The 21,154-nt window shown below is 31.9% G+C and overlaps 2 protein-coding genes, 1 non-coding gene and 1 pseudogene across 4 annotated transcripts; 2 read left to right on the top strand and 2 right to left on the bottom strand.

Moving 5' to 3' along the window:
• Positions 1-343: 343 nt before the first annotated feature.
• LOC114181196 (Oxoglutarate/iron-dependent oxygenase) lies at positions 344-4,179 on the top strand. Its single transcript, XM_028067573.2, has 7 exons — positions 344-640; positions 1,859-1,972; positions 2,131-2,188; positions 2,287-2,343; positions 3,108-3,165; positions 3,258-3,430; positions 3,507-4,179. The coding sequence occupies exons 1-7, from the start codon at positions 573-575 to the stop codon at positions 3,858-3,860; spliced, it is 882 nt and encodes a 293-aa protein (XP_027923374.1). The 5' UTR covers positions 344-572; the 3' UTR covers positions 3,861-4,179.
• Positions 4,180-5,649: 1,470 nt separating this feature from the next.
• On the top strand, positions 5,650-5,722 carry TRNAR-UCU (transfer RNA arginine (anticodon UCU)). Its single transcript has one exon. It is a non-coding gene; the product is annotated as a tRNA-Arg (tRNA).
• A 4,444-nt stretch (positions 5,723-10,166) lies between these two features.
• Positions 10,167-12,487, bottom strand: LOC146887265 (secreted RxLR effector protein 161-like). The gene is made up of 2 exons (XM_085672432.1): positions 11,528-12,487; positions 10,167-10,690 (listed from the first exon to the last, which is right to left on the bottom strand). Exons 1-2 carry the CDS (start codon positions 11,733-11,735, stop codon positions 10,167-10,169), a joined length of 732 nt encoding a protein of 243 aa, XP_085528558.1. The 5' UTR covers positions 11,736-12,487.
• A 778-nt stretch (positions 12,488-13,265) lies between these two features.
• On the bottom strand, positions 13,266-14,524 carry LOC146887264 (uncharacterized; annotated as a pseudogene). Its single transcript, XR_014994501.1, has 2 exons — positions 13,540-14,524; positions 13,266-13,303 (listed from the first exon to the last, which is right to left on the bottom strand). The product of XR_014994501.1 is annotated as an uncharacterized LOC146887264 (transcript).
• Between the last annotated feature and the right edge of the window lie 6,630 nt (positions 14,525-21,154).

Below are 21,154 nucleotides of genomic sequence, written 5' to 3'. Positions count from 1 at the left end.
AACTAAATTAGTAATGTACTAACGGTTGGAATCCATTTATGAATCAATTTAATACTTTAAACAACAATTCAAAATTTAGACAAGGGAAAAAAGTTACATTTAAACTACTACAACTAAATTGGTTATGTAATAATAACACCTTCATGTATAAGTAGTTTATATGTTATAAAAATAATTATGTATGTAAGATTTTAGTAATTTTAAAATTTTCTTCTCATAGAAAAGATATACCAAGGATATTGTATTGAAAAGTTATGTTTATATATACGAAAATATTAAGTGAAGTAAAGTAATTACTAATTTTTTTTTTTTTTTTATAAATGAGAGAGATAACAATAAACAAAAGAGAGTAATGGGAGTGTGAAATTAGGTGAAGAATAACAGAGAAGAAAAGCAAACTGCGAAGAGAAGCAAATTCACGATGAATCGCGTCATGTCTCATCACTGTCAATTGGAAATTAACAATTACACATTATCGATGCACACAGAAATCGCGTTTGAATAAGCACTTTTTTTTATTGTTTTCATTTCCGATTTCATTTCTCAACGCTTCTTCCTATTGACCGATCTCAATGGCTTCTGTTACCCTTCTTCTCGCCCTGCTCGTCTTCTTCGTAATTGGCACTTCTCTTTCAAACAGGTAAATTGCTCAAACACTCCGTCTCTATATTTTTTTACCGTTTTTGCTGTAGTTTTGTTACAACCAAGTGCTTTGAAAATCATTTTTACTTTTTGGATTTGTTACTCGTTCAATCCAATAAAATCTGGCTTGTAAAGTATCAGTTATATTCTTTAATTTGATTATATTAATATGTATGAGAAATCTCCAAAACAAGACAACATGTAACGTATAACTGTTTTTGCTATTTGCTATTATTCTGTTACGATTTAGTCCTGTTGAAGTTTAATGAGAATTCTTATGATACTAGACATTTGAGGGCTATGATAATAATAGTTCAAATATGGTTCCACCATAATAATAGTTAAGATGAACTCTGATATAAGTTTAGAATTTAGATTTAGACTTAACCCATCTTACAAGATTGGTTTTTAAGGCAAGGGTTGATGTGGGATCTTCAATAACGAGAATAACAAATCAAAGATCTGGTTTGACAAAAAGGCTATTCAGTTTTATATTGGTATACGAATTAAGAAAAGTTGTTACGGTGAACAAAAAAGAAGAGATATAGTGTGAAATTCAATTAAATCTCTTGTGACTGTAATTTGTTCTAATGTTAATAACAGTTAGTAACAGTATTGTGGATGCTAATTAGCAATGGAAATTATGCCAAAGGTTTCGGAAGCTACTACAAGGGTGACTAGTTCGAGAAACTTTCATTTCCATTTCCTTTTGTTTTTTTGTTTTGTGAATAATTAGGTGTGATCCTTCCCCCTTAAGAGTTTAACTTCACAAATAGTTTAGATCAACAAAAATCGTGATGTGTGGTTGAAGAATAATCATACCCCTTAGAGTATAGAGTTCGATTTCCAGGTGTGTGTGCAGGAAATACATCCTTCAGAGAAATTATCTCCTTTTACTCATTATCTTGAGTTGGTAGTCTCTAGCTAGGTTCATCCAAAAATTTTTTATATCAGAAACAAAGTAAAAATAAAGCAACAACAGTTTTGTAGTTGTCTGTAAAAATTAATGAAAGAAGACATTTTCTCAAATAACCGGCCTTTATGTTTTTGTTGCCATTTGTTTTCCCCTAATCGATCTTGTGGACTTATTTTTGAAAGCTACATAACCATTGCAAGGATTTAATTTCCATTATTCATGACTGATGTAGTATTTGATTATTTACTAGTTACTAATCAGAATGTTTATGTTGTTCACGTTGTTAATTTGCATAAGCAGTAGAAAGGAATTAAGGGACAAGGAGAAAACTGCATTACAGATATTAGAGGGCTCAGTTCATTATTCCAACAGTATTAATCCATCACGTGTTGTCCAAATCTCTTGGCAACCAAGGTCAGGTACTTTCTAGAACTTTCCCTTATATCATCAGTGATTGTATTACTGCTGAAGATATGCGAATTTTCTATTATATATATTTTTATTTGTTTGCTTGTTTGCTAGCCTCTTTTTCTTTTAATTTTTCGAACTCTGATGTATTGTTGCCACTGTAGGGTTTTTCTATACAAAGGATTTTTGTCTGATAAGGAGTGTGAGTACCTTATTTCTGTGGTAAGATGTGTTTCTGTTTGAGATGTTTTCTTTTTTTGTGTTTCTAGTACTCGGCTAATTTTTAATTTTAACCAACTGTTTTGTTTTTTTTTTCTCAGGCATATGGTGAGAAAGAAAAATCCTCAGGGAATGGTGGAACTTCCTTGGAGATGGAAGTGAGTTTGAATTTTTTCCGGACCAAGTACTGCAAACTAGCATTTAGCAAAATTAGGTTCTGTTCGTAGTTGATTTATATTTGAACTTTCTTGGTTTAAGACCTAATTGTGTTTCTAAATATTGTTATTACTAATTAGCATCCCACAATAAAAGCCTTTCCCTTTATTATTATTATTATTATTCTAAATTAGTTTGATTTAATTGAATACCAAAAGCTTTTTGACCAAGTGGTCCCAAGTCTGACATGTTATTGCATTACTTTGTTCATGCACATTTTCCTGTTAGTTCATAGCCTTCGGAACTCAATCAATCAAACATGTAGTGACTTATGTTTCGCCACAATAATGTCTATTTTACCGTTTTCTCAAAAGAATAATATCAGTTTCGGGTAAAATCCTATACACTCTTTCTCAGCAGGAGTTTATTCTGAAATTGGGGAAAAAACCAAGCATATCCTTTAGAGTGCATCTATTCCTATATAGTTCAAGGTTCTATTTGCTCACAGTTCTGCTGATTGTTACTGTGACTTTAAAAGTTCAAAAAAGTATTCGTATTGGTATAAAAGAATTGTGATCATTTTACGTATCACCGATACTGAACTAGAAAGCTTGGAGCCTTTTTTTTTTTTTCCCATTATAAGGAGATTGATTAGCCAATGCATTCGTTTAAAGCTTGTTGCTTGACCTGAACAGTTTATTACTATATTGACATGGTGTTCTGGACATCGTCATGACTTGTAATGATGTTTTACATTATGTGTTAGGATGATATTCTTGCAAGGATTGAAGAAAGACTTTCAATTTGGACTTTACTTCCTAAAGGTAGCTATTGGTCAGTTCAGGCCATTATTGTCAGATTATGATACTCAGACTAATATATTATTGTCTTGCTTGTTGATAATCTTTTCCACCAGAGAACAGCAAGCCTTTGCAAGTCATGCAATATGAGTCGGAGCAGAATGATCAAACCCTAGATTATTTTACAAACAAAACCAATTTGGAATTGAGTGGACCTCTAATGGCAACAGTTATTTTATATCTCTCAGACTCTACTAAAGGGGGTCAAATTCTCTTTCCTGAATCAGTGGTAAGGCCATTTGAGTTTTTTCTTCAATGTGCTGTTCACTTTTCACCTCTTTCTGAATATGTCCTATTATTCTCAGCCAAGGAGTAGCAGTTGGTCAAGTTGCAGTAACAGTAACAAGACCATCCAACCAGTAAAAGGGAATGCAATTCTGTTTTTCTCTCTTCACCCAAGTGCTACTCCTGACAGGAGTAGTTTTCATTCTAGATGCCCTGTGCTTGAAGGGGACATGTGGTCTGCAATTAAATACTTCTATGCGAAACCAATTAGCAGGGGCAAGGTCTCAGCCATATCAGAAGACGATGAATGTACTGATCAAGATGACAGTTGTCCTGCATGGGCATCCATGGGAGAATGTCAAAGAAACCCTGTGTTCATGGTTGGATCTCCTGATTATTATGGTACGTGTAGGAAAAGTTGTAATGCATGCTGATCACAACTTGACTTTTACACTTTCTGTTAGTATAAATATTCACCCTCAAGTTCTTTACCCCTTCCTATTGCTATAGAGAAATACATGTGGAATTATCAAGTTTTTTTCTTAAAATTTTGTCATGTTCTTCTGGGTTGCGCACCAAAAGGTGCTCAAAACAGTGTATAGGAAATTGGGACTTTGACAGGGTTTGGATTTCAATTTTGATGTATTTTTTCTTTTTAAATATCCTTAGTGATGATTGAGTGTTGTTGACGTTACATGAAGACACTAGGTGCTGTCCAATTACATGAATAAAAGAAAAGTTCCGTTACCTTTATTATAATGAACAGTATAGTTTTTAAGTAAAATAATAAAGTAATAATCAATTAGGAATTTTATAAAGTTGTCAACTCCCAAGTTTAGGTAATACTTTTAATTTATTTTTTCATTTCTTCTTCTTTCATTTTAGAGTTTAGGTAATACTTTTAATTTATTTTTTCATTTCTTCTTCTTTCATTTTAATTAATTAATTAATCAACATTAATGTATTTGTTTGGCTTATAAAGACGTTTGGATATGTATGATATGTGTATGACCGCACGTGTCTTCTCATGTAATGTTTTATAAATTAAATGTTTTCTTAGTTTATACTACCTTCATTACATGATAAAAGGGTCATTTGGATATAGGTACGACTGCATGTGTCATCTTAGAATTGAAAATAAATTGGCCGCATGCATTGTCCAAAATTCGACACTCTTTCTTAAAAATCTTAATAATTTTTTGCGTTACTGTTTTTATGAATAAGTATGAGTACTCGTGTGATAGTTAAGGTTGTTTTAGTATTTTATCTTTCTTTTTTTTATATTATAAAAGTAAAAATGTTAAATTATTCTTTTGGTCACTCTATTTATCAAATAATATTAGTTTGGTTCTTAAGATGTTCATTGTTTCAATTTAATTTGGTCATCATTTTCTTAACTATGATTTAATTTGGTTCTTGCCGTTAATTTTGATCAAACGATATTGAGGGACAAAAAAAATATTTAACCCTATAAAATTGCGGTCAATCATCAATATAACATTTAATCCTAATGACGTTAAATTTAAATTTATCTACATTTAATAAACTTAAAAACTAATAACATTACAAATATAAACAAAATAAAAAAAACATAATATATAACAATAATTAGTTCTACTTAATTATATCAAAATTATATTTTCTTAATAAATGTAATCATTACATATACTAAAATTAACAAATAAAGTCTTTAAAATTATTTAATTACAAATAATTGATTTATACACACTAACATTAAATAAAAATATATAGTAGAAAAAATAAAAATATATATTACGAATATATTTTATAGTATATAAATGTTTTATTATTTTTAATTTTATTTTATGTATTATTAATTAAAAATATGTAACGACAAATAAAAATAATAATTCAAAAATAGTTACATCTATAGATGGTAAAATAAATTTTAATTCATTAGTTGATTTATCTTATCACAAATTCATCATTCAAATGTACTTATAAAATACATAACATATAATAATAATTAATTTTACAAAATTATATCAGTTATATATTTATTAAATCAATATAATAAGTACATAATATATTTAAATTAACAATTAAAATTTTCAAAATCATTTAAAATAACAAAATTTTAAAAACAAAAAACACGACCTTGCCTCCTACTAGTTCTAAGGTAAGGAAGGTGGAAACTTATTATGACACATGTTAAAATATTAATTGATTAATATTAATAATGTTCAAAAATAGAATTAAAAAGCGCCTATGGCCTAATGGATAAGGCGCCTGACTTCTAATCAGGCGATTGTGGGTTCGAGTCCCACTGGGTGTGTTTTTGTCTATTTTCTTTCATTTATAATTCTATTTTCTACTTTTCTTTATTTTTTTTTTATTTTTTCTTCATGTATTTACATTCATATCATATTTTATGTATAAATTTATAATTAAAATTTACGTATAAATATATATATATATATATATATATATATATATGTATATTTAAAAGTTATAAATTACATATCTAACTCACTAATAAACCTCAACACTTTTAATCTAACCAAATTTTGATCTTTCAACCTTTATAGAGAATTTTAATGAAATATACAATGAAACTTTTGTGAGATAGTTGTGTCATGCATATATCCTATGTGAATGATAAGTTTGACTGAAAATTTAGGTGGAATTTATAATGGTTTGTTTACTCATATATTTGGGATTCTATATGTTTTTGTGTTTTAGATTGTTTTATAAACCATGTGTATATGTTGGTTGAGATTGTGGCACACATTCCTCATTTTATTAAATTATATTTATTTATTACCTATAAAACAAGAAAAAATGAATCTGAACTAATAATGAAATAAAAAAATATAACATGGCTATATATATACATATATATATATATATATATATATATATATATATAATATTAATTATATTAATTACTTTTTAAAAACTTTAAAATAATTTAGTGAGCTTATTTTAAAGGGTTAAATATGTTTTTGGTCCCTCAAGTTTGAGTGAAATTTGGGTTTAGTCCCTCATCAAAACTTTTGACCAATTTAGTCCTTCATCTTCCAAAATGCGTGAATTTAGTCCTTTTAACCAAATTTTGTTAAGTTTATCTGACATTTCAAGCGTATTTTATGATAGTATTTAAATTATTTATACTGTTTGACACATTTTTGCTTCAATGTTAACTTAAATACTATCATGAAATGCGCTTGAAACGTCAGATAAACTTAACAAAATTTGGTTAAAAGGACTAAATTCATGCATTTTGAAAGATGGAGGACTAAATTGGTCAAAAGTTTTGATGAGGGACTAATTCCAAATTTCGCTGAAACTTGAGGGACCAAAAACATATTTAACCCTATTTTAAAACTAGTATACTATAAATTTGGAAAATATATCTATTAATGTTATCCATGGATTTGAATAAAAACATAACAATATATTTATTACAACAATTTCAATTGCAAAAAAATATAATTACATGAATTAAAATATATTTTTATACAAATAATAATTATTAAAATAATATTATCTTCATTAATTATAATGTTTTATAAATTAGTGATATATATTTGTACCTATATACAAAGGATTTTATATTTTGGTGTATATTTTATTTTCCATTTTTATCTTTTAAATATATTTTTTAAATTGAAATAATTATTATCTACAAAATAAATAAGAACTAGTTACAATAAATTTGTAAAAGTTAATTATATTTAATTTTATAATAATAATAATAATAATAATAATTTTTATTATTATTTTATTATCATAAAAAGAGTTTTATTGAAATATACTTTATAAAATAAATATACTTTGTGTATAGGTGTAAGTTTTATTGAAATTAGATCATATCGCTATTCAAGAGAGGAGATGGACTTTTTTTTCTAAATTTTCTGCTAAATATATAAGAAAAAAATTTAATATAATTTATATGATAAATTTTTAAAGAAAAATCAAATTTATATAAATTTAATGTGGATTGAATTATATTTTAATAATATTAACAATAAATTTGGAGTCAATTTTAATTATTTAAATTCATTATTTTTTTAATATAATAATAAGGTTTAATTATTATTTTGGTCTTATATTTTGGGTTTGATTCACTTTTGTCCCAATATTTGTTTTTTTCTTCAAATTAATTTGGTTCATGTAACATCCCATCTAATAGTTTTTACACTACCAAATAAAACATCATATCATGATAAAACAAAACAGATAATATAAATAAGTCAATATAGAGTATTAATACAGTCATCCAAATAACTATAGAAAAACCAACTATGTGTACAACCTTTACTAGAAAAGAGTTAACAAAAAGTTCCAACTTGCAAACAAAAACATGAAACAGAGACTACTATCAGATATTCCATGTTACTGTCTCAACTCCTATCCAAGAGGGGGTATCTTCACCTGTATCTTTCTCTGCTCACACCAATTAATTGATGACCATTGCACAAAGGAAAACCACTCAAGAAAATAGACAAAAGCAAGAAGGGTAAGCTAATCTGATTAAAAGAAACATACAATTGAATTATAAACATAATATTCATTTTCACATTTCCAACAAAATCACTTAAATCACCATAACACAGGAAAGATAGATGACTCTATACTCAATTATTCGGATTATGTAAGCGACATTGGACCTCTTGGTGGCATGCACTTGTGATGGTTCCCAAACTCTGCAGAGTTTGGCCTCAAGGGATTATCACCCAACCACTCACAAGGTAAGTCCCTTTCTCGTCTAAGACTTAATCAAGTCCAAAGACTAGGACCTCCTACTACTCCTCACGACATAATCCATTCTGCTCTACCTGAGTGTGAATGATTATTGAAGTTTCAGGATACCCCCAATAGTGAGTCCTCATGTCCTTACATACACTAAGAACATACCCTTTAGAATTTGCCCTTGGAATTCTAGGTCAACCATATCTCTCATCATCCAATTCATACATTTAAAACCACACATGTTTGTCAAAAGCACCAATTCATGCGTATCATTATCTCAATTCACACTTTAACATTGAAGGTATTAATTCATCCATCACTAACATGGAAACTGTAAGACCTGTGGAATTTAGTTAATTAAATAAATAATGAATTAATAAATGCGGGTAGTGGGAGCCTTTATGCCATTAAATTCTGTTTTGTCTGACATGGAAAAGTACTAGCTCAAGTGGTTGAAAGTACTCGATTGTGCAGGAGGACTTGAGTGGTTGTGCATTGAATTGACTTTGGCAAGTTTGTGGGTTCAAACCTTGGTGAAGCTAAATTTGACTTCCTTTTTTTGTTAACAATTAGTTGTGGCTTGAATTTGATAGGGCATAAAAAACCCTAAGAGAAGGTTGGGCATTGATTCAAATTATAAGCGAAGGAAAGTCCAGGTTAGGGGAGTTGAACTGAATTTTTAGTAATTGTTGTTTTACGTGTATAATTTTGGTGAATGTATGCCATAAAAAAATCGTGTTAATGCATGATAATAAGCTCTGTGCACTTCTTTCAATTGCGTGGTTTGGTTTTGGGATGTGATTTGTGCATGTGTTGCTGGTGTCTGTAAGTGTCACAGTACAAAAGTCTGCAATTCTCGCTCAAACGAGCTAGGCTCGCCTAGGAGAGGTTAACAAAAAGTTGCATCTGTGTTTGCGCGAGCGTCTCGCTTAGGCGGGAAGTTTTGGTCTTGGGCAACAAACCATCTCGCTTAGGCGAGTGTGTCTCGCCTAAGCGAGAACTTGAGAGTGTTGGGAGCCCTTGCTTGAGCATCTCACTCAGGCGTCAAGTTTCAAATCTTGGGCGAAAACTCGTCTCGCTCAGGCGAGAGACCCTCGCCTAAGTGAGAATTCGATGGTTGATTGGTTTTGTTTAAACTCGTCGCCTAGGCGAGGTGTAACATCTTAAAATTTGTACCACAATATTTTCAGTGTGTCAATACCTAAAAGTTTATGATACATTATTTTTTTTAGGTATTGTGACTAGTATAATAAATTTTGAACATATGATATAAAAATTATAATTATTCAAGAAATCAAAATTTAAGTGTTTGCAACTAAAATAATAAAAATATTACTACAAAATAATATACTTCAATAATAAAATAAGTTATAATACTTATAACATTATAGCTACATTTCAGATTCATAAAAACATATGTTTTGCCTTTATAACAATAATAATAATAATAATAATATTATTATTATTATTATTATTATTATGAATATGAATACATTTATAATACATATTACACAATAATTTTATAATATTGTTCCATTATACACCATTGTCCTGTTTATTGAAGTAATTTTAAATATCATGGATATATTTAATAAAATAATAATAATAATAATAATATTTATAGTCTTCTCCAAATTGAACCTTAATGATATATGTATAGACACTTTATATATTATGATAAGGTAAACAAAAGAATTTTTTTTAGATTGAATCTCCACCACCACGTCACAATTCATGCACATGCACTGTCAAAATGGCAAATCACAATTAATGCCATGATAAGTTAATATTAACGTCAGATTGGATAAACAAAAAAAATCTGGATAGGCCAATCTTTAACTCTTGAAGAGATTTCAGATAAATGAAACAGTGAAAACTTGTCACTATTACTGTTTTACTACTGTTTATATAAGAAAATAATAAGCAAAATACAAAGAGTCAAGGCCCAGTCCTAACCCTAACCCTAACCCTAAAGAAGGGATCCCATACATGATAAATAAAATATTACATCTCAACACTACCCCTCAAGCTGTAGCATATAGATCATATGCTCCAAGCTTGGAACATATAAATTGAATTCTAGGCCCTTTTAAAGATTTAGTCAGAATGTCTGCAAGTTGTTCATTAGAGCCGACAAACTCTGTAACAAGATCCTTGGATAGTAATTTCTCTCTAACAAAATGACAATCAATTTCTATATGCTTTGTTCTCTCATGAAACACCGGATTGGAGGTAATGTGAAGGGCTGCTTGGTTGTCACAATATAACTTCATCTGCTCATTTTCACAAAATTTCAACTCTTGAAGGAGTTGTTTAATCCATACTAGTTCACATGTAGCTAGAGCCATAGATTGATATTCCGCCTCTGCACTAGATTGAGCAACAACACTTTGTTTCTTACTTTTCCAAGATACAAGGTTCCCTCCAAGGAATACACAATACCCTGTGGTAGATCTTCTATCAATTGGACAACCAGCCCAATCTGCATCACAATACGCTTCAACTTGAGTACTTCCCTTGTTCTCATACAACAATCCTTGTCCTGGGTAGGGGTGTCAAAACGGGCCAGCCCGACCCGTTTTGACCCGACCCGTTTTTGGCCCGTATTAAACGGGTCGGGCCGGGCTGGTCCGACATGGTAAAACGGGTTGCATTTCTGAGCCCGGCCCGCGGGCTGGCGGGCCGGCCCGCCAGTTTTTTCTCATCTGTATAATTTGTGGCCCAATCAGATTTTAATTTTTTTCATTTCAAATTTAGTTGACTGAATAATGTCCCAATTTTATATTACCAAAAGAAATTCTCCTGCAATTAAGAATACAACAACAATGATCTATTAAACAAGAAAATTATCACAACACAAACAGCCCTGCAATGGAACCAGAACGCTACGAAGTTGAAATGGAACCAGAACGCTGCAAGTGATTAACGGCAGCAACTACGAAGTTGAAATTGGGGAAGATTTAAGGATGAACATCGATTAAGGGGTCGTGTTGCTGCCAGCGACGTGGTGGATGTCACGGTGGAGGAGAAGCGGGTATGGCCAGCGGCGACGTGGTGGCCAGCGTGGTTCGTGGTGGCCAGCGACGCCGTGGGTGGAGGAGAAGTGAGCGTAGAGAAGAGTCGAGAAGAAGAGACACAATCACAGAGTGTATGTGAGGGAGGGATACTGAAAAAAATGTGCACGTGTTGTTTTTTTTATTAAGTGATACGGGCCGCAGGCTGACTCGTTTTGGCCCACGGGTTGGCCCGACGGGCCAGCGGGCTTGACGGGCCGGGCTGTCTCGGGTTGGCGGGCTGAATTTCTAGACCCGGCCCATGTATTTACTGACGGGCTGGCGACCCAGCCCTTCGGGCCCGACCCATTTTGCCATCCCTAGTCCTGGGTTCCCTTTTACATATCTGAGAATGCGAATCACAACATTCCAATGATCAATGTGGGGATTTTGCATAAATTGACTAACAACTCCCATTGGGTAAGAAAGATCAGGTCTTGTTATAGTAAGGTAGATGAGTTTTCTAACCAACCTTCTATATCTCTCTGGATCTGAGAAAAGTTCACCTTGATCTCTTGTTAATTTTTGATTTGAGTCCATAGGGCTATCAATGGGCTTGCAATTTGTCAGACCTGTTTCTTCCAAAATATCAAGAGCATATTTTCTCTGTGCAATGATGACACCTTCTTTTGATTGTGCCACTTAAATACCAAGGAAATATTTAAGACGACCCAAATCTTTGGTCTGAAAGTGGCTAAACAAATGGTTCTTCAATTGAGCAATTCTAGTGATATCATTTCCTGTGATAACAATATCATCAACATAAACCATAAGATAAACACATTTGTCAGGAGAAGTATGACCATAAAATACTGAATGATCCGCTTCACAAAGTTTCAATCCAAAATTCTGCACAACACGACTAAATTTACCAAACCAAGCTCGAGGAGATTGCTTCAAGCCATAGAGAGAACGATGTAACTTACAAACTAACCCAGACTCCCCCTGAGCAACAAACCTAGGAGGTTGCTCCATGTATATCTCCTCTTCCAGATCACCATGAAGAAAGGCATTTTTAATGTCCAACTGATACAGAGGCCATTGGCGAATGGCAGCCATAGCAGGGAAAAGACGAACATAACTGATTTTAGCCACAGGAGAAAAAGTATCACAACAGTCAAGGCCGTAAACCTGAGTATACCCCTTAGTGACGAGACGGGCTTTGAGTCGGTCTACAGCACCAGTCGGACCAACCTTAATAGCATAGACCCATCTACAACCCACAGACTTCTTACCAGGAGGAAGAGAGACAAGTTCCCAAGTCCCACTATGTTCAAGTGCCTGCATTTCATCAATCATGGCTTGTCGCCATCCAGGATGACCAAGTGCCTCATCAACATTCTTAGGAACCTTAATGGTAGACAAGGAAAGTATCACAGAGATATAATATTTTATTTTCAATACAAGAAGAAGGCATCCTATTAATTAGAAAACAAGCAGTGAGGACTGCATCTCCCCAATGATGAATAGGAATATTGGTGTTCAACATGAGAGAGCATGCAATTTCGATAAGGTGTCTATTCTTTCTTTCGGTTATGCCATTTTGTTGTGGAGTATGAGGACATGTTGACTGATGTAAAATTCCTTGGGAAGATAAAGATGAGGAAAACGCAGCAGAAAAATATTCCTTAGCATTATCACTTCTGAGAATTTTAATTGTCTTCCCAAATTGGTTCTTAATTTCATTAAAGAAGGACACAAATATGGATAAAAGTTCCGATCTTTCTTTCATTAGATAAACCCAAGTACATCGAGAGAATTCATCAATGAGCGTTACAAAGTAGTTAAAACCAAAAGAAGTGACACGACTTGGTCCCCAAACATCAGAATGAACAGTAGAAAAAAGCAAAATTACATCGTGTCTCAGACTTTTTAGGGAAGGAAGATCTAACATGCTTTCCTAACTGACACGATTCACAATCTAAGGCTTGAATGTGTTTGAGACTCGGAACCATCATCTTCAACTTGGACAAACTTGGGTGACCTAAACGATCATGCAAAAGTTTTGGGGATGAAGTTGCAAAACAAGATACTGAGGAGCTTGGTTTTAGGAAATAAAGTCCTCGTGACTCATGTCCTTCTCTAATTAGACGACCCGTACCATGTTCCTCTATAGCAAAGGAATTAGCAGTAAAGGTTACCGAACAATTTAAGGAACGAGTCAATTGACTCAAAGAGATTAAATTGTAAGGACAATGAGGAATGTACAAAACAGAGTTTAAATTTAGTGAAGGTGATAAAGAAACTTTGCCAATTCCTTGAGATGCCACTTTGGATCCATTTGCAACAGTAATAAAATGAGGACTTTTGGGAGAGGAAATGGAGGAAAATGAGGAAATGTTACCAGAGACATGATCTGAGGCACCTGAGTCAAGAATCCATGGACTAAGACCTTCCACAGATTGAGAGATGCATGCAGTTGACATTGAAGAGGATGGGCCAGGATTGTTGGATTTCTCAGATTTGTACCTCAAGAATTCTTGGTACTCTTCATCAAAAATTCTAGATTCTGAATGATCAGACTTGGACACATGAGCAGCTTTATCGGGAAACCCATGTAAGGAATAACACTTGTCTTAGGTATGGCCCATTCTATTACAATATGAGCACTAAGGACGCCCACTTGGACCACCACGTCCTCCACGGTTGCTCCGACCTCCTCCTCTTCCTCGTGGTGCTACCATTGCTGATGTTTCAAAAACATCAGTTGAACTTTCATCTTTGACCAATGTAGGTACACGAAGAAGTCCAGTAACTAAGTTGTCCATCGAAGGGATTTGATCACCAGCTAAAACTTGATCACGCACATGATCAAAAGTCGAGTGCAGGCTCCTCAGAATTAAGACCATGTAAAACTTATCAAGTTTTTTGTTGATATCTTCTAATGAATCAGCCACAAAAAAACTCTTCAATTCTTCTACTGCAGCCCTAGCCTTTCCTATATGAGAAACCATATCATGATTGATTTGTTTGAGTGAGGCTACTCTTTGAGTTGCATCAAAGAGGCGTTGAACGTCATTAGCAAAAATATCTTGTGCTCTTTTCCAAAAAGAGAAGCATGTCTTGTAAGGTCTCAAAATGTCTAAGACCCCTTGCTCAACTGATTGCCATAAAACAGCACACAACTGAAAATCCAATTTCTGCCATTTAGGTTTCTCTTCCTCTGAAATAGTAGAGACCTCTTTTTCAAGATGATCATGATAGCCTTGACCAAGAAACCACAACTCCACCGAAGCTGACCAAGAAGAGTAATTTTTCCAGTTCAGTTTCGCAGAGGTAATAATAGGAGTAGTTGATAGAGAGGGAGACATTCCACCCGTAGAAGCCATTAAAAAAACTTAATTTTTGAGAAGAAATCCTAGGTTCAAGATATGGTCTCCGATACAGAGAACCAAGAGCAGATATAAGACCAGGAGGCTCCAGCGAGACGAACGACGGTGGCGCGGCGCGATTCCGGCGCCGGGAAGGCGGCGCGTGGTGTACACGCACTTGAAGGTCGCCGGAGAGAGGCGGAGAGTGGCGGCGCGTGCGGAGGTTTTTGGGGACGTGACTTGTGGGGATGGGTTGCGCTCCTCGAGGCGCACCTAACCCTGACTTCACCGGAGTATACACGCTGGCGGCGACGGCGGACAACACGACGGACGGCGGCGAACGGCAGCAGACGGCGGCGGACAGTGGCGGGAGATGGCAGACGATGACAGTCACTGTGACAAACATTGAAGATGAACCAGACTCATGTTCTGGCTCTTGATACCATCTTGAAGAGATTTTAGATAAATGAAACAGTGAAAACTTGTCACTGTTACTATTTTACTATTGTTTATATAAGAAAATAATAAGCAGAATACAAAGAGTCAAGGCCCAGTCCTAACCCTAACCCTAAAGAAGGGATCCCATACATGATAAATAAAATATTACATCTCAACATTAACAAACTAAACTAAACCAAGGAAGCATTGAAACAGAAACAAGATAGTGCAATTTAAACTAAGTGTAATCATTACAAAATGTAGTATAAATATGGATGAAGTGAATCAAAGGAGGGAAAGAAAGAGAGACAGTGAAGAAAAAAAAGAGAGGGAGGAGAAGCAAAGAGTCTTTGCAAGCGTGAGAAAAGAAAGAGAAGAAAAATAAAATACAAAGATCATCTTTAAAAGTATATCTTCCATAACTAAGGTAAGGGAAGGAGACATCTATCATTTTATCTTTTTACTTTAATTATTTTTTATTTGTTCATAATTATTTTTATCTCTATATTTACCTTAAGTGAGGTGTCCCTAACCTGATTCTAATTTATATTTAGTTCCCATTTCTATTTATTTATTTATTTATATTCATCTCTAGTTGAGTACTGATCCTATTTATATTTACTCTTATTTACTTATTTATATCTCCAGTTACATATTGGTCCTTTTTATTTATTTATATATATATTTTTTTTAATTATGCATCGATCATGTTTATTTAATTATATAATTAAATGGTTTAATACTGAAATAAAATTTATGATAAATGAAGATTTGATTATTGTAGTTGGAGGTATGACCTTGGGAATTTAAACGAGTTAGTATTACTCAAGATGAGATCTTCTTGAGTTACTTTGTTGGCCATGAGCTCATTTATCCTGACTAGTCACTAAAAAATTAATCAATATCTTTATAAAAGTATAATAAAAATCCAATTTTATGGATTTGGGAGAACTTTCATTTTATTTTATTTTATTATGATATGTTGTTTTCTTTTGTGATATTTGTCTCACTTCCCTATTTTTTTATTGTGTGTAAAAAACAAAGTTTTATAGCCTTATCATAGATGGATGCTCCCAACATGCCTGGTCCCTTCTTCGCCGACATTGTGGCTGTTTTTCCGGGGAATGCATGGCAAACCAATGCAGTAAATAATTCTGTAACATTTCAGGGAATGGGAAACTCTACTATTACTTTTCTCTCTGCTCCAAACGCGCCGATTGTCATCGAAGGACAAATCGGAGTTACCTTCTATTTACCCCCAACAGTCCAAGTGAATCCTATCCATAACCTTTTCCCTCCACCTGTTTGATAACCCGTATATGAAGGAGAAACTGTAAATAAATAACACTTCTTCCTCTTCTAGTGTAGGAAATATAAGATGTACTAAACAATGTAGATATAGGATGCATACAATATTGTAAATACACACACACACACACACATATATATATATATATGTATATATATGTATATATATATATATACATATATATACATATATATATATATGTGTGTGTGTGTGTGTGTGTGTGTGTGTGTGAATATTTTAAGTATGATTTTGCCCTTAAATTTTATAAGTATATGGTAGGAAATAATAATATTAATTAAAAAAATTATCGTCATACGAGGCACATCAGTTCTGGGCGAAGGATGGTCTCGCCCAAGCGAGACTTCGTGGGCTGCTGTTGTACTATGGGCTCGCTCAGGCTAGTGAGCCTAGCTTAAGCGAGGTGGGTTTGGATGTTTGGATGAAGGCTCTTTAGCCTAAGCAAAGAAAAGTACAATGGTATGTTTCCAGGAAATTGATAATGCGCTATCAGATTGGTTGTGGTTGAATCGTGATGTGTTGTCTACAAGGCTTCTAAGATATCTCATAGATGGGCTTGCTGGTGTTCCTGGAGTTGTGGCTCGGAACATATCCCTTGAGGAGTTGTGGCTCGGGATATGGGTTAAGCACTTGGCATTCTTTGAGTTGTGGCTCGGAATGACGTCCCATGAGTTGTGGATCAAGATAGCGGATGAACACGATGAACTCTTGAGTTGTCGGTGTGAGTGTGCTGGTTGTGGCTAGTACGGATTGGTCCAGATAGATTGTCCTCCTCAGTAATTAGCTGACGAGTTTGGTAGTCTTGGGACGTTACATACTATGTTCGTATTGGGAACTCCACCTGGCGTTACAGTGTGTGATCCGTAACATGGTTTTCCGCACGTGCTCTATCGGTTGTGGCCGATAGGTGTGGCAGCAAGACATTTGGAGGTACTCACTAGAAGATGTAGAACACGGTTAACGTGGTTGTGGCCATGTTGGAGGAAAGGATGAGAGTCCCTTGATGAAATTGGATATTAAACCATGGTTGTGGCCATGAGGGGTCAGAGGATGGAATTCCTTTGGACTGAATTGGATATCAAGCATGGCTGTGGCCATGTGAGATGAAAGGATGTAATTGTCTTTGATGAGTTTTGTTTATATATGTATTTGAATTATATACATGTTTATTGTGTTAGCTCACCCTATCTGCTTGTGTTTGACGATGATCGTGTACGCGGTACACGGAAGCAGATGATGTTGCAGGTGGATCTGGTGAGGCTTAGAGCCGAAGTGGGGCTAGACTTGGGATAAAGATTTTCATTAGAGAATTTCTTTTTTATGATTTTGAATAAATTGTAATCATTTACATTACCAGACTTTTGGATAATTATAATGGTATTTATAATTATGGATTTTTGGACTATTGTTGGTGTAATAAAAGTTAAAATTTCCCGCGTTTTTGGGAAATGATATTTTATTAAATACAGTTTAAGTATATTTCTTTATTTTATTTATTTAAATTCGTAATATCCTATCGGGATGTTACAGAAACAAACACTCTACTGTAGTGATTTTCGCTCAAGTTAGAAGGTTTTGCCTAAGCGAAAGAGTTCTCTCGCCTAAGCAGATCATTCTCGCCTGAGCGAGACTCAAAATAGAGAGTAACCCAAGAACTGAGCGAATTCTCGCTTAGGCTGAGCTTTCTTGTTTAGGCGAGACTTTCTCTCGCTCAGGCGAGAATCACTCGCCTAGACGACAATTCACGCAGAGGCAGAGTGGAGGTTCTGGTGTTTTCACTCAGGCGAGAGTTGCTCGCTTGGGCGAAAACATCAGATTCCCAATCTGTTTTCACATGCAAAGCCTAGAAATTCAAACCAAAAACTCCAATTCAGCACAAACAGGTGATACAAGCATCAATCAAGCACAAATTCATGCAATCAAAGTCATTAGAATGGTTTCTATACGAAATTCAAGAAAATCAGTTAGCTCCCATTACCTTTTTACTGATGTTAAGATTGGTGAAATCAACATCAACCAGTAAGGGCAAAAACCTCAATTCAACCTAAGAATTGCAACATAAGGTCATGGAAAAAATGTGTTTTCTGATTAATATCAAAACTTGGGTCAGAATTTCAAATTGAACATTAGAAAGGAGATAAAACAGCATTGTTGACTTACTTGGAGGAAGGAAGCTACAGTGAAATCAACATAGTTATGGAAAGAACAGAAAGACAACTGTTTGGAAGAAAAACTAAGAGAAAAACTATGTGGGTGGAAAAGTGTTTTGTTTGAGTGTGGGATGGATTGGTATACTTAGACCAGAAGAATAGGAGAGAGTGATCTCACAGTTCATTCCGTTAATGTCGCTCGGAAGATAACCACAATTTAATAAAAAGTTTAGTTATTAATTTAATTCTGTTAATGTCACTCAAAAGATAACCACAATCTAATAAAAAAAGTTAGTTATTAATTTAATATATATATATACATATATATATATATATATATATATATATATATATATATATATATATATATATATATATATATATATTGGACTTAATTGATCTCTTTTTTAAATATGGACAATGTCACAATTTTAGTGAAATCAATTTGAACATTGTTATGAGACCACTATGTGTGAATTGAAATTCCTTTGTTATTTTTTAACTCACTCTTCTCTGACGACACAATTCCACTAAAATTATTTCCTTCGAATATAACATCGTATCCTCTACATCCAAAATCACATATATAAGATTCTAGCCATAAGAAATGAACACGTATCTGTTATTTGTTCAATTTTAAAAAAAATTGTCTTGTTATTCATTGGATATGTGTGAAAAAAATAATTGTGAAAATTTTATATAAATTATACCCGTAAATATTTACGAATATATATATATATATATATATATATATATATATATATATATAATTTCAAATAAAATTATTAAAAACAACTTTTAAAATATAAAATTAAAAAATTCAAGTACAATTCAAATCACTTTATTGAATAAAATATTAATGCAAATAAATTTGATTATTTTTTAAAAAATTAAATGAATTATCCAAAATATAAATTTTAAAAATTCATAAACTAATTCCAGTTTTGCAGATATAAATGTACAAATATAAATATATAATTCAAATTTCAAAATAATTATTTCATAATTAATATTTTTTTACTAATAATTATATTTTACATTTAAATTTAAAAATTATACTCAAATAAAATTCACTAAAATACTTGTACATCCTATCAATATATAATGCTAACATATATTTTTCACAGCCTACATATATCTCTCAACGACAATCAATCACCGATGATCCTCAAAACACCTAATTAAGTGTTAATTCACAAAATTATTCATTATGGATTTTAATTACAATATAAATGATATATTTCAAAAAAAATATTTATTATAAATTGCAGTTATATAAACAAATATGTATTCTATACTACAAATAATATATATATATATATATATATATATATATATATATATATATATAATTTTCTGATTTATTTAGAAGATAATTTTTTTTGAACTATAAGAACAGAATAAAATATTATAGACGATCCGGAAAGACGAACCATATCGCTCCCGCCAAAATCTGTTTATGTTGGAATGCCGTTGGATAAGGAAAGGATTTTTAAAAAATTGTTTTACATATTAAAATAAAATATAAAAATGAAATATACATAAGTTTTTCAATATAATAATTTATCAGATTTTATAATTTGGAAAGGAATTACTTAAAATATTTTATATTATTTTTTTAAAATTATTAAATTACTATTATTTGAAAATTAAGGAGCTAGTAAATTAATTAATAAATTTATTACTATTATTGAATTTAATTTATTATCAAAGTAAATTAGAAGAAATAAATTATTAGTACTAATTTCAAGATTTTAGTATCATTATTAATTAAAATTTAAAGACTCGATTTAAAAGTATTAATTTAATTATTTTATGTGACAAAAATAGTTTTATTATTGTATTAAAATGAATGATGATCAAAATGAAAAAAATAGACATATAAATATAAATGAAACAGATTATTTTGTTTGTTATTTTATTTAAAATAATTTTTTCATATCAGTTTTCTGCTATTGTTATTTAAGTTTTAATTTATTTTCATGTTCCTATCATTGTGTGTAATTTTGTGTTATGTAGGTTTTAATTTAACTTTTATATAATAAACGTGTTTTTAAGTTTTTTAATGATGACTTGTATTTAGTAATTATCCATATTTATATAAAGAGATATACTTTTACTTCTTATATTTTATCTTTACTATAATTTTTAACTTATTTGTTGAAGGCGGTTATAAAATTGTAAAAAGTTTTTATTTTACATTGTTTTATATTCCAAGTTATCTTTATTTTTTTAAAATTTTATTTTTCATTATTGTTCATCTAAGTTGAAAACATGGAAAAAAATATTTATATATAAACAGAAAGCTAAAAATAAAGTAACTTTATTTTAATTTAGTGAGAATTCAAAAATCAAACATCATCAAATCAAACGACACTGAAATGCATGATAAATGATGTTTAATTTTTAATTACAAGAATTGCAAAGATGAAAATATAAATGACAAGTTAAAAATGTATTGTTAAAGAACTATTATTGTATGATGGATAGCCAACAGGCAGAAACAGTTAAAAAAAAAAATGAAAAAAGAGTGAACAATTATGATTTGTTGTATTAAAACTTTTACTAAAAGTTATTTACATTTTATTTATATTTGATGTGAAAATACTTTGCAGTGGTACTTTCAGATTTAGATTAAATTTTTACTATTTTTTTATATTTTAATTTTTTAATATTTCCATGACTCACATCTTTCACCAGTATAATTCGGTTACTTCTACTAATTTAAAATTT

The sequence above is a fragment of the Vigna unguiculata genome, chromosome 4, assembly GCF_037176805.1.
Source record: "Vigna unguiculata cultivar grain cowpea cultivar isolate G323 ecotype 2 chromosome 4, ASM3717680v1, whole genome shotgun sequence".
In the NCBI taxonomy this organism is placed as follows: domain Eukaryota; kingdom Viridiplantae; phylum Streptophyta; class Magnoliopsida; order Fabales; family Fabaceae; genus Vigna; species Vigna unguiculata.
The sequence above is the reverse complement of the archived record's forward strand: the minus strand, read 5'-3'. Positions and strand labels throughout refer to the sequence as shown.

What these genes read in the sequence shown, in the direction of transcription:
- LOC114181196 (XM_028067573.2), top strand. Translation starts at nt 573, where the DNA reads ATGGCTTCTGTTACCCTTCTTCTCGCCCTGCTCGTCTTCTTCGTAATT. An exon ending in GGCACTTCTCTTTCAAACAG is followed by an intron (nt 641 to 1,858) that starts GTAAATTGCTCA and finishes TTGCATAAGCAG; the next exon opens with TAGAAAGGAATTAAGGGACA. An exon ending in TTGGACTTTACTTCCTAAAG is followed by an intron (nt 3,166 to 3,257) that starts GTAGCTATTGGT and finishes CTTTTCCACCAG; the next exon opens with AGAACAGCAAGCCTTTGCAA.
- LOC146887265 (XM_085672432.1), bottom strand. Translation starts at nt 11,735, where the DNA reads ATGGACTCAAATCAAAAATTAACAAGAGATCAAGGTGAACTTTTCTCA. An exon ending in TCTCAGATATGTAAAAGGGA is followed by an intron (nt 10,691 to 11,527) that starts ACCCAGGACTAG and finishes TTTGACACCCCT; the next exon opens with ACCCAGGACAAGGATTGTTG.